The sequence below is a fragment of the Sciurus carolinensis genome, chromosome 5 (assembly GCF_902686445.1).
Source record: "Sciurus carolinensis chromosome 5, mSciCar1.2, whole genome shotgun sequence".
Lineage (NCBI taxonomy): Eukaryota > Metazoa > Chordata > Mammalia > Rodentia > Sciuridae > Sciurus > Sciurus carolinensis.
In genome coordinates, this window is record NC_062217.1 from 127,676,093 (window position 1) to 127,688,054 (window position 11,962).

At 43.7% G+C, this 11,962-nt stretch overlaps 1 protein-coding gene across 27 annotated transcripts in view; it reads right to left on the minus strand.

Moving 5' to 3' along the window:
- Kcnma1 (potassium calcium-activated channel subfamily M alpha 1) overlaps positions 1-11,962 on the minus strand; it is a 723,575-nt gene that overhangs the window by 192,119 nt on the left and 519,494 nt on the right. For all 27 annotated transcript variants that reach the window (XM_047552140.1, XM_047552139.1, XM_047552148.1 and 24 more), the window contains exons 13-14: positions 11,558-11,627; positions 4,956-5,111 (exon numbers count right to left, since the gene is read on the minus strand). In XM_047552140.1, the coding sequence (XP_047408096.1) occupies positions 4,956-5,111; positions 11,558-11,627 (226 nt within the window). The remainder of the gene's footprint in view (positions 1-4,955; positions 5,112-11,557; positions 11,628-11,962) is intronic.

The window sequence follows — 11,962 nt, forward strand, 5'->3', positions numbered from 1 at the left end:
GAGCACCTACCTAAGCCATCCCCAGCTTCAGAAACACTTGGTTTAGACTTCACTTAGTTTCACCTGCTGAATATAGCCATGTGTAATGCCAATCTCTTCTCGGAAGTCTCATTCATTTCTAATCCTGTCTCAGTCCAGCTCAAGCTAACCCATCACCTGTCTTGAGGCACTGACTTCTGCCCTTACAGATCTAGCTGGAGAGAAGGGTGAACAAGACCCACAGGATGGGGCTGTGCAAACATGTGCTCACACATCCTCCTCATAACAGAAGCTTCCTGAAGCTTATCGATGCCTCTTAGCTCCGAGGGTGTTGGTATGGTAAGCACACTGGATGGAATATGGGTGCTGCCCATGGAATCTCTATTGAGTCAACATTTTCCATAAAATGAGCTCCAGAAAGTTAGTAAGACTTGAGCTAAGGTGATGGCACTTGTTGAAGATTCCTTTTATCATTTATGTCCTCTCAGTATTATATTCAAGGACACACCTGAAACAGTTTGCTTCGGTTTGAACACCTTAATTTGCCAGTTCCAAGATGTATGGCTTCATATAGGTTGCTGCAGTTCTTTAAATTCACAAGTGTGTGCCACTATAAAGTGAGGGTAGGGCCCAGTTTGGATAGGGTCATTATGAGAATTAAATGAAATAATGTGTGTGTAGAATTTGGCACTACACATAGTTAAATTATTAAAATTTCTTGATTTATATTTTCAGCTCCTATTTTTATATATGCATATGTTCCAACACACACACATATGTAAATATAACCCAAATGAGGTTATTAAATTGATCCCCTTAGTTATGATTAATACTGACTATATATTGTTCAAAATTTATCTCAATACAGTAACAGCAAAAATGATAAAAATGGTTTGGCATCCAGTCATGCCCCTTTAGCCAATCTACAATCTCAGTAACAAGGGTTGGATTTCCCTAGTGCTTCCTCAATCAGAAGTAGAAATGTGAAAGAGAAATCTGTGTTGTGATCGATACTAACGTTTCACCTATAGATTCAAAATCTTGTGGAATACGGGGAACAGATAAGACACATATCACATATTTTCTCCATTCTCATAATGGACTTATTTAACAAGGAAATAATTATGGAGTGCATACTATATATTCCAGGTGTGTGTATGTGTGTGCACATGTGTATGTGTATAAAATGATAGATGGGCAGAGTTAAAATAGTTGACAATTCTGAGAATTATTTAAATGTGCTAAATTAGAAGGCTCAGTGTAGAATGAAAAACAATTTTAGGAGTTAATTGTTCTTACTGAGTTACACACACACACACACACACACACACACACACACACACACAATTTCTCATGTCCTAGTAAGAACTAATCCTAGTAAGAATAACAGCACAATTCATAAAAATGGCAGGTCAAGCTCTAATCTCCAACTCCATATTTGCTAAGAGAAAGTTGAGTATGCAAAAATCAAAAGCTAAAAATCAATGGATCTTAAATTGCATCCAAGTGAAGAAGTCAAGGAGAAAAGTAAGTGTGGCCATGGATTTAGAGAGGAGGACATGGCAGAAAGGCTGAGTAAGTCCATTGTACTGGTCTTTGTAGAAGATTCTCCCTGGAACCTGACAAGTCAGTCAACAGAGATCAGATAGTGGTAAAGAAACAGGATGTCCCAGGCCTGGTTGATAATGTAGATGTAGATAAGTCACAAGCACTAGGGCATTTGCCTGTTGTCCTTAAAGGATCTCAAGGGTGAAAATAAGACCTATTGAACAAAATGCTTAGTCTGTCACTAACAGCTCTGGACAGTGCCAGCACAGACCTCTTCAAAGATATTAGATACAAGGTGAACATGGATTTGTAAATTCCAGCACATCAGAAACTGTAGAGGGCATGCATTGAAGTTTAAATGGGGTAAATTAAGGATGAATAGCCAGAATTTAAAAAATCTTTTACCATGGTCAGAAAGCTTAAAGAATTCACTACTCCTGAAGGAGTGTGTTAAAAATATATATCAATTCCACTTAGATCAGTTCAGAGATAATGAATCTAAATGAGAGCTAGGTTTTGGGGGGCAATGACTTGGGGCTCTTGGGTTAGCATTCTGAGTGTGACATTAGTGGGTGGGGATAAGCATTCCCTGTGCGTTGACTCCTCTGGGTTGGGCCCCTTTGTAATTCCTGTATGCCAGGGGTCTCTCTCTTGTTCAAGTCTATCTCACTCACTTGGGGTCGTGTTTGGCTCTCAGCATATGAAAAAAGCCCAGGGACAGTCTCTGTACTTCTCCACGTGATACACCTTTGCTATTACTATCTTGCTTCTCTCTCTTGGAGCAGGAGCAGAGTATAATACAGTCTGCCGAGTCAAGAAACAGACACTACCTGCCCAGGGCAAGGGAGAAAGTGAGCTCACACTTTACCTTTGGCTTCCAGAAATGCTAAGTGTTCCCAAAGGATCGATTGCTGCCAAAGCCTGCTCCCTTCTAGCTCCACCCTCACAGGCCTGGCTGTCCCCATGGAAGTGCTGCTGAATTCTCCACCATAGGATATGGGGCCATCGGAGAAGGAAGTGATTTCTGTAAACAATTATCCATTTATAGATTTCCTTTTCCACCTGCCCCCATCTCCAAATAAAAGTAAGTAAGGGTTTTGTGATCTCTGGATGGAGAGATGATACATATGATTTGCCAAGAAGAATAACATTTATGGTGTTGGCCATGGCAAATCCTAAAAGAGATAAGGATCTGGGACTTACTAGTAAATTCACAAAGATGACAATACAGAATGGGGAGTATAAGAATGAGGTTGTCCTTATTCTGGATGGAAAATAAAATAAAATGAAGGAAAGCCTGGTTATCTGCAGGTCACGCACCTTAGTGAATTCCAACACAATGACCACTTCAATGTCAAAAGGCCATATTCAGAGAGCTACTTCCAAACATGGAGGAGTTGGCCCTGGACAGAAATACTGCAGTAACATAACTCTGGGAGGGAAATGTGTTTTTAGTTACACAAGGGCCCGGTCCAGCCTTTCCCACAGGCTCTTCCTAAATAGGAACTTGGCAATGGGATTAGCAGAGCTGGAGGGGATGTCCTTGGCTTCAGAGGTGAGGCCCATGAGGGTCCGGAGGACGGGTGGGCAGGAGTTCTCCCTGCTGTAATAGCACTGAAGAGTCAGCGTCACATCCACTTTATTAATTTTCTTGACAGGCAGCTCTAGTTACCATGCAGGCACCACAAAATCAAAACATACGCATGTCAAGTGGCCCCATCTGTGGTGGGGCCCTGCCAAGGCCCATGTCACATCAACATGAGGAAGCAGAGCCCAGCTCCTTGGACCACGTGCTTGGTCCCGTGAGCAATCCCCTGCTGGAAGAAAACCACCAGAGTTTGGTTGAGGGAGCCAGAAGAGTTCTCTTGGTGACAGTCCTTTATCCTTGGGTCTGGGCTCCCTGCATTGAGTAGAGTCCTGGGAGACACAGCTGCATCTGGTTTTGGGGCCTGTCTCTAAACACACCACACAGACCTCCCTGCTGCTGACGTTTGCATGCCTGCATTGGGTTTCATCCATGCAGGACAACAGCAGCCTGGATTAAAGATGACATTTAAAGGAATGTGATGTCCTTATTTGTAAGTGGGGTCTGAGTTCAGAGTTCTGTTGCTCTTGGGTTTCTGAGGCACAAAATAAGCATAGGAGAAAGAGGTTTTAAATCAAGGTATCAATTACTGTGAGTATGGCTAATGTGATCAAAGGGGCTTCAACACGAATTATTCTTTTAGGAGAGCAACACTAGTTATCTATGGGCTAAATAATCCCCTTTACAATTAGGTGGGTATGAAGGGTAAGGACCTAGAAAAATCCCTGCTCTAAGTGGCACAACTTCATAGGTGCTCAGGGTGAGCACCAACACACCTGCCTCCTCCTGTCCACACCCATCCATCTCCTCAACCCCATCCAATACCTTACTGGCGTGGTATACAGCAGTCAAAGCAACAAAAGAATCAAACCTTCAACTTTAGCGTCTCTGACTCCCTCGGCAAAACCTCATTCATTTCTCACCCTGACCAATGCTAATTCTGCTTGTGATAGAGCAGGAAGAAGAATGTCAACCCAGATCTGGAGCTAATTGCCACCAGTACCAAATAAGAAATGCAGACCACAAAGGTTGGTCACTCTGACTGTCTAAGCTAAGAGCAATCCAGGGACAAGGACTAGCATTATGGTTCCTCCACACTCCAGAAGCCTTCTAAGATTCTATGCTCTGGAAAGACACTCTTGATCAGTCCTGGCCTGTGAGGACAGAGTTGGTCCTTTCTCTCCTGGCCTGAGTAGTGGCCAGCAGGTAGTGGCCACTCTAGAGACTGTGAAATGGCTGCCCAGTCAGCTCTGTGGGATACTGAAGATCAAGGAGATGAAGATGTCCACACTGCCCCTCTCCTGAGTAAAGGACCCAGTTCATCCTTTCATTATCCATTCAAATAGCCACGGCATGTCAGCCTTGCTGGCCGCCTTGATTGTGCAGAAATAAATAAATGAATTATGTTGTTGGGGTTTGGGCTGCAGCACAAACACATGGTCTGCATTTATCCGCACAGTGAGAGGTCCACCAGCCACTTGATATAAAAGAGCAAAATGATAATTCTTTTCTTTAGGCACTCTGGTGCCATATGGAATGTATATAAATCATATTTTTGTTTTAACAGCGGAGGCTTTGTTGATAGATAAACATGTGGTTTATCTAAAAAAAAGAGAGGATTGTGCTTTGAACAATCATTTAATGGCCGTGGATGTGCCAAATAAAAATAAAAACATAATTTTGAAAGGAGCTGGCCCCTTGCCCAAATCCGTAACAAGGAATTTCTCCTTAACCAAAGTGGTTAAAGCCCGTCGATCTGTTTTGAGTTTAAGCTGTGCTCTCTACTCAACCCCACGACAAATGGAATCCCGGGCTAATGTGCGCTAATAAGACAAGACGTTACCTTTATGAATGACCTCATGGAGAAGAGATTGGCGAGCATCGTGGAGAGGCCTTGAGCCAGGCAGCTCTGGGCTATGAAACCCAACTTCAGCTCCGCGAGACAGATTGCATCATCGCCCTCTTTCCAATTCCAGCTCGGGATGTTTAGCAGATGGGCCTGTGGAAACAAAAACAGGTATGAGACCTCGCTTTGTTACATGTTCAATTGTTCGACGTCTCTGCTGGGAAATGCAGCACTGCCTAAGGACTCAGGGTCACTTGGACTTGTCCTTCCTTTCCCTTACTCCAGTCTGGTGTTCGGTGTTTTGTTCCACACTTCTGCTCATTGGACTTTAGTCTCTTTGCAATGTCACTTCTGCACCCAAGGGCCCAAATCCTTCCTCTGATTGTCATTTATCCAAACAGAGCCTAGAGGGAATTTTCTCTTGTGATAGACACATCAGCCCTCATCACTAGGACATCTAGCTAGGTTGTTCATAAACTGGCTCCTCAGGTTGATCACAAGACAGGTGCCTCTGTTTTCTCAATTTCTTTTTTGCATACCTCCCCAATTACTTTACATCAGCGAGTATGGAACTGGAGTGGGCAGCAGAATCAATGACAGGGTTTGTAAATCAAGATAAGTGGCCCTTCCCCTTGGTTTCTGATTCAGTAGATCTGGGGTGGAGCTGAGAATTTGCATTTCTGACTTGTGGGAGGCCATGCTGATACTGCTGATCTTGGACCACACTTGGAAAACCACTGCCCTAAATCATCATATAAATAATGGTGTAGACATTCTACAATCTCTTGCAGATGGACTGGTCCTATTCAACAATTAGGTCAGACCCAGTGGCACACTCATGCAATTATTTTTTTTAAGTGGTATGAAGCAGAGAGTCTTGGATAATACAATGAATAATAATAAAAATCCTCCAAAGTTGGAAAAATCAGCAAAAAACCAAACAGAAAAAAAAATTAACAAAGTCTTAACATCAAATACAGCATTTAAGTTCAAAAAAATCAATTACATAAATTCAAAAATTAGAAGACCTAAGTTGGCAGCAGACATGAGAAAAACACACACACACACAGAATACAACATTTAAGTGTATGGGTAACTAAAACCTCAAATAGAGGCCATGTGAGACATTATAGAGAAAGCTAATGTTTGCTTGTTAGGAATGGTCTCCAGAGCAAGGGAAATGAACATTTCATTCTGTTGTGAATGGGTCAGACTAGTTCCAGAGAACTTGACTCAGTTTATTAATAGTCATATATAAAAAGGGAGAAATGATCAGCTGAATGACTTCCAGAGAAAAAGACAAAGACAAAGGGGGTGAGCAATCTGGAAAAGATCTTTTGAGGAACAGTGAAGACAGCCAGAAACTTCCAGCATGAAGAAGGGTCACGCCCTGGTGGAGGCCGGACAGTTATATCTGGATACCTCAGGTGCTGTCTTGTAGATATTAGGTTTGTCCTGCTATGTTCCAGGAGCCAGAATTAGGACTGACTGGTATATATTACAAAAAAAGCAGTTTTTTGGCTTGTTTCATAGAGGGACTTTAAAAGATATAATTTGTCTAATAAATGGAGAAGGCTACCTTGAAAAACATAAGGTCTTTGTCTTAAGACTTAGTATTTTCCAAGTCTCTGCAGAAAGAACTCTTGCTTTCCATGGGAGGTTTGATCAGAGAGTCCTTCTAAGTTTCTGACATTGCCAAGATTCTAAGGCTCTGAAATTATTTCTCTCCATGCATCAACAAACACAAGGAGGCTTCCCTTCTAGCTGTGCTAGAAGGATGAAAGACTCCATTGTAGAAACAAAGAGCAAGGCCAAGGGCTCCATGTTCTGCTTTCAAAAACACCACTCTTGTGAAATTCTTTCTTGCAAAATCACTCTGGTGACAATCTTGTGAGTCCTAAACCAGCAGTGGTTACTGCTGGGAGAGATGAGGTAGTGCCCCCAGTGACAGCATGGTTAAAATAGTCCTGTGTGTGGGCCACAGCAGATGGTGATTTCTGTCAAGTGGAGAACCAGGGGATCTTCCCCACATTGTACACTTAATTCCAACAACGAACTCTACCCTTTATTCCATTTCTCTCCCTAGTCTTCCCTGTGCTTAAAAATGTGAAGTTTTCCCCTTTAGTTCTCTGGCATTGTAGAGAATGCGTTAATTTTTAAGTGGAGAAATACTCATTTTCAGTAACATCATCTGAGAAGAATGAAGAGAAATTATTCATAAGTAATGAACTTGTGTGTGACAGGATATGTGGGTGGTCCCAGCCCTGAAGAGACACCATGTAACCTCCATGCCACTTCAAACAAACAAGCAAAACCTTTTCCAGAAAGTCTCTCATACCCCCATGTACCATCCAGGGTATGAACCCAGGCATTCCATTCTTGGTCCCTCATGCCCCATCTGGTTTGAGTTCTGTAGACATATTTTATGTGTTATTACATAGGAGAGTCAAGTTTGTTTCAGGATTCCATAGCCTCCTTTCTTGGTCATCATATTTTCACCAGTCATGGGACAGGAAGTTGAAGCTAATGTGCAACAGCTGGGAGGGAAATCTGTGTGCATGAAGCAAGAGAGAAGATTGACCCAGGACTGCAGATTCCTTGTTCTGGAAACTTGTCCTCTTTCATTTGAGGGAATTTGAGTCTGTGCAAAACGCCAGCATCACCCCACAGGAGTCTTGAGGCAAATCCTCTCCAATTTGGAGAAGAGAAATAGTAGGTCCAGCAGAACCAGAATCTTCCTCCATTTCTGCTGCTGGACTGTCCCTCATTCTTATGGAGAAGGAATGTGAAGATGGGCTGTCCTGGGAAACAAGGAGAGATGAATTCCAGTCCCAGTTCCATCTCTTACCATATATACAAACATGGGGGAGCACCACAAGGAAAAAGAAGGCCAATGGAGATGACACCACCTTATTGCTATAGTTTTCTGCTTTCCCAAACACCACTCTTGGGAAATTGGGTTCCCAGTGTGCTGGTAGAATCTCTGGGAGGCGGGGCCTATTGCTAGGCCCTTAGGTCATGGGGGGTGTGTCACTGGGGAATTGTGGTACCCCAGGTCTCCTCCTACTTTTGCTTCCTGCTCCACAACATGCCCCCATCGTGATGTGTTGTCTTGTCCACGACAGGCTCAAAGGAAAAGGGCTAAGTGACCATGGACTAAAACCTCCCAATCTGTGAGCTAAAGTAACACTTCTCTTTACAAATTGATTGTGTCAGGTATTTCAGTTTGGATGTTAGGCATCCTCCAAAACCTCTTGTATTCATGCAGGAATATTTAGAGGTGAAATGATTAGGTTATGAGTGTTGTGGACTAATCTGTTCATCCCAATGTGAGTGGATTATTGGGTGGTAACTCTAGGCATGTGGGGCATGGCTGGAAGAGGTGGGTCACTGGGGATACGCCCTGGGAAATTATATCTTGTTCCTCTGGCTCCTCCCTCATTCTCTCTGCTTCTTGCCACCGTAAGTTGAGCAGCTTTCCCTTGCTTTGCCCTTCAGCCATGATACTCTGCCTCACCTCAGGGCCAGAGCAGTGGAACTGGCTGACCACAGACTGAACGTCTGAAACCATGAGCTGAATTAAACCTTTCCTCCTTGAAGTTGTTCTTGTCAGATATTTTGGTCATGGTGATGAAACGCTGATTAGCACATTAGGAGTTTGTTAGTAACAGAATGATGACTAACAAAACTACAGCCCAAGCCTAAGGGTTTATAGGGAGATAGCTCAAAGAGCCTGCATCTGCATTGGGCCATTGGAACTTGGTTTCCAGGACAGAGACAAAGACTCTAGAGTCCACTGGGAAAATAAGAAATCCATTAATAAGGTTAAACTTTAGGAGTGACACTTTTTCAAGACATCATAAATTATCCTTTCCTTGAAGAGCTTCAAGCCATTGATGCTTAAATCAGAAGATGCAGCATCTTCTTCTGTATTCAGAAATGGCCAGACTGAAAGTGTTTCTCTCCATGGAATCTAGATTTCCTGAAGACACCCAGTTGGGAGAGCACCAGCTGTTTTATAAGCCCACTCTCAGGAACCACAGTTTGATTCAGTGGACTGTGTCTCTGTTTAAGAGAAGATGGCAGTTGGCTATTCTGTCTCCTAGCTCTCCGACTGCTGAGTGACCGTGATTTGTGCTCACCAGAGTTGCTTTGCCTATGACAGAGCTTAGGCCCCCTGGTCAGAAGTTACACTGGAATGCTAAAATGCACAGATGGTACAATGAAGACTAAATGAGATAATGGATGTCAAAGCTCTTTAAAACCATAAAATAGGACACAAATGTCCACAATTATTATGATGACAAACTCAGGGCCAGTTTTATATGGAGACAAAGTAGGCTGTTTCCCTACCTCCCTGTAGCTCTAGAATATCACCATCATTAGATCACAGGGGATTGACATTCTTTATATTCCAAGCCTGATGCATACTTATGGAATCAACTACCCCTTGGAATATGTAGATAGTGACATAAGTTTTCACACATATTCAGATCTTCTCTGAAAGCAAGTCTAAATAGGTAGAGATCCATGGGTGCCTAGGACGGGTGCAGAGAAGGTGCCAAGAGAAGAGGAAAATAATATTGAAAGGGAAGAAAAACATGGTAAAAGGGCAGGTTGAAACCTGTCAGAAAACAGCAAAACTGAAGCAGAGTGAAGGACGTCTATTTAGAACTCTACAAGGAATGAGATGACAGGTGGACTTTTCACTTCTTCTTTACGAGAAAAATGAAATAAGAGAGAAGAATACTTATGCCAAAGTCACCCCTTCCGAACTGGGTCCTTAGCAATCTTACAGCGCTCTGTGAGTTTGCCTAATCCTGAAACTCAAATATATTGAAATGGTTCCAAACAAAATGTGTTTTAAGCAATCATGGGTCCACTGATGTTTTCATCATTGTTCCTTGATAACTGCAATGGAGGGTTTACTGAAGATACTCAGGTTGCTGTGATCATGTGATTACTGAGCAGGTATTGCCTGGATCCTAGGCCAGTTGAACTGCTTTCAATTTGACAAGAACTACATAACTGAACTCCTCCTTAATTTCTTGAAGATGCCACATCAGCACCCATTGGAAAGAGAAGAAAAAGGAACTGACATTTCTTTCGAAACATACAACATTAATTTCCTATTCAATCTAAATTCAGCCAAAAAGCTAAACAACAGCTTAAAGCACTCCCACACTAAATGAAATTTCAAATCGCAAATGAAAGAAGGAGCATTCCGTACGGCAGGAGCTGTCACCAGTCACACAGTCTTGCTAATAAAATTCACCTCCACCTACAGGGGCTGCCATCAAAAAAAACCTTTTTTTCCAGATTGACGACTGTGAGTTACCGATATCCTCAGACTTGATCTCTTCAGTCCCCTTGACTTTTCCAGAGACAAACAGGAGAATGAATGTGACCTTGGGTACCCAGCACCCAACCCACTGGCTGGAGAGTGACACCTTCTGCAACAGGGCCACCTGCTGAGGGCTGGGCAATGCTTGGCATTGGGCAGCAGTTCCAAGTGGTGGGCCAGTCACCGACAGCAGGCTCCATTTGACAATGGTCTCTGATGGGCCGCCATACAACAAAATGGGCCAGCACTTGCCAGCAATTAAGAAATAATGGCATGGTGCTGGTGCATTTGGCAGAATGGGGTTTTCCGTGAGTCACCTGCCTGTCTATTTGTAGGGAATATGGCCTATAAGATGGGGCACTCTCGCCCTCAGAACCCAGCAGGGAGTTATTTCTGTTCAGACAGGACACCTGGCCCCAGGTACTGAGCAGCCTCCAGCTCCGAAGCTTCATTAAGGAGATAAGTGGTGCCATATCAAACAGAGCAAGATGCCACCTTCCCTCCCCTAAGCTGTCTTCCAGGGAGTTCGCTGACAGGCTGGGTGAAGGAGAGGCTCTCAGCTCAGGCTTCCTGGGAAGTAATCAGAGGGAAACAAACTGAGCCTGGTGTGGGTTTGCTTTTCCAATCAACCCTCCTTGAAGCTACAACGCCAGGAACATTCATTCCTTTATGTTCGATCTTTGGATAGCCAACTCTATGTTCAACCTTTGAACTAACTCTGCAAATTCGCATCCTGGATTTGAGAATGCCATGGGTTTGTTCCTCAACCCAGTGGAGGAAGCTGCTTTAGGCTCCTTTAAGTTCCCCTGGTCTCAGCAAAGTCCCAACACTTGCCTGTGGCACTAACTGCTAAATCCTCTGAGGGCATAAAATAGGGCTTCTCCCTCATTGATCTTCCTCTGCATGTCAGGCAGAGTGCTGATTGCAAGTAGGTGTTCGATAAACATTGACTGAAGAAATAGAAATGAAGTTGTTGGAATTTAGGTGTGGATGGGGTCTAAGAACACATCACATTTCTGAGCCAAGAGGTTCAGTAGATGCTTCCTGTGACCCGTTGTGAATGCTGCTTGGTCTGCAGAGATGTTCCTTTGCTTTTTGAACCTCCCCTTCTCACCTTCACTCAGGCCTTTGCGCAGCACTGGTGTACATGTGTGCACATACATGTGCGTAGGGGGGCACGGCTATATGGTGAGGCAGAGAGACTGGAACTGGACCCCAATATGTGCCTCAGGCCTGACGGCTCTCAATGTCATACCTTGTTATGATACTGCAGCATCTGAGTGATGATTCTGATCTTCGGGTGGTAGTTTTTTATGGAGATGACTCTGAAAAAGAGAGAACAAAAGCTGAGGCAGGGCCTGTTGTTCCCAGGGAGGTTGCTGGGAAGATGCATTTGGTTATCTCCAAATGCGGCCCAAGGTAGGGTCTTTGTCCAGAGGGGGCAGCAGGCACTGGGCCAAGTTAAACTGTGTTTCCACCACTATACCTCTTGGTAGTTTGAAAAGGAAATCACAGGACAGTCACAGAGTGTGTCTTGGGCATAAAAAATACGAGGGAGCCCTGTGAAGGCTCAGTGATGGCATGTGAGCCTGTGTGGACTGAGGGAGCGGGCTTTGGATCAGGGTCACTGCCTATATGGACAGTGAAAGCAAGTTCAAAA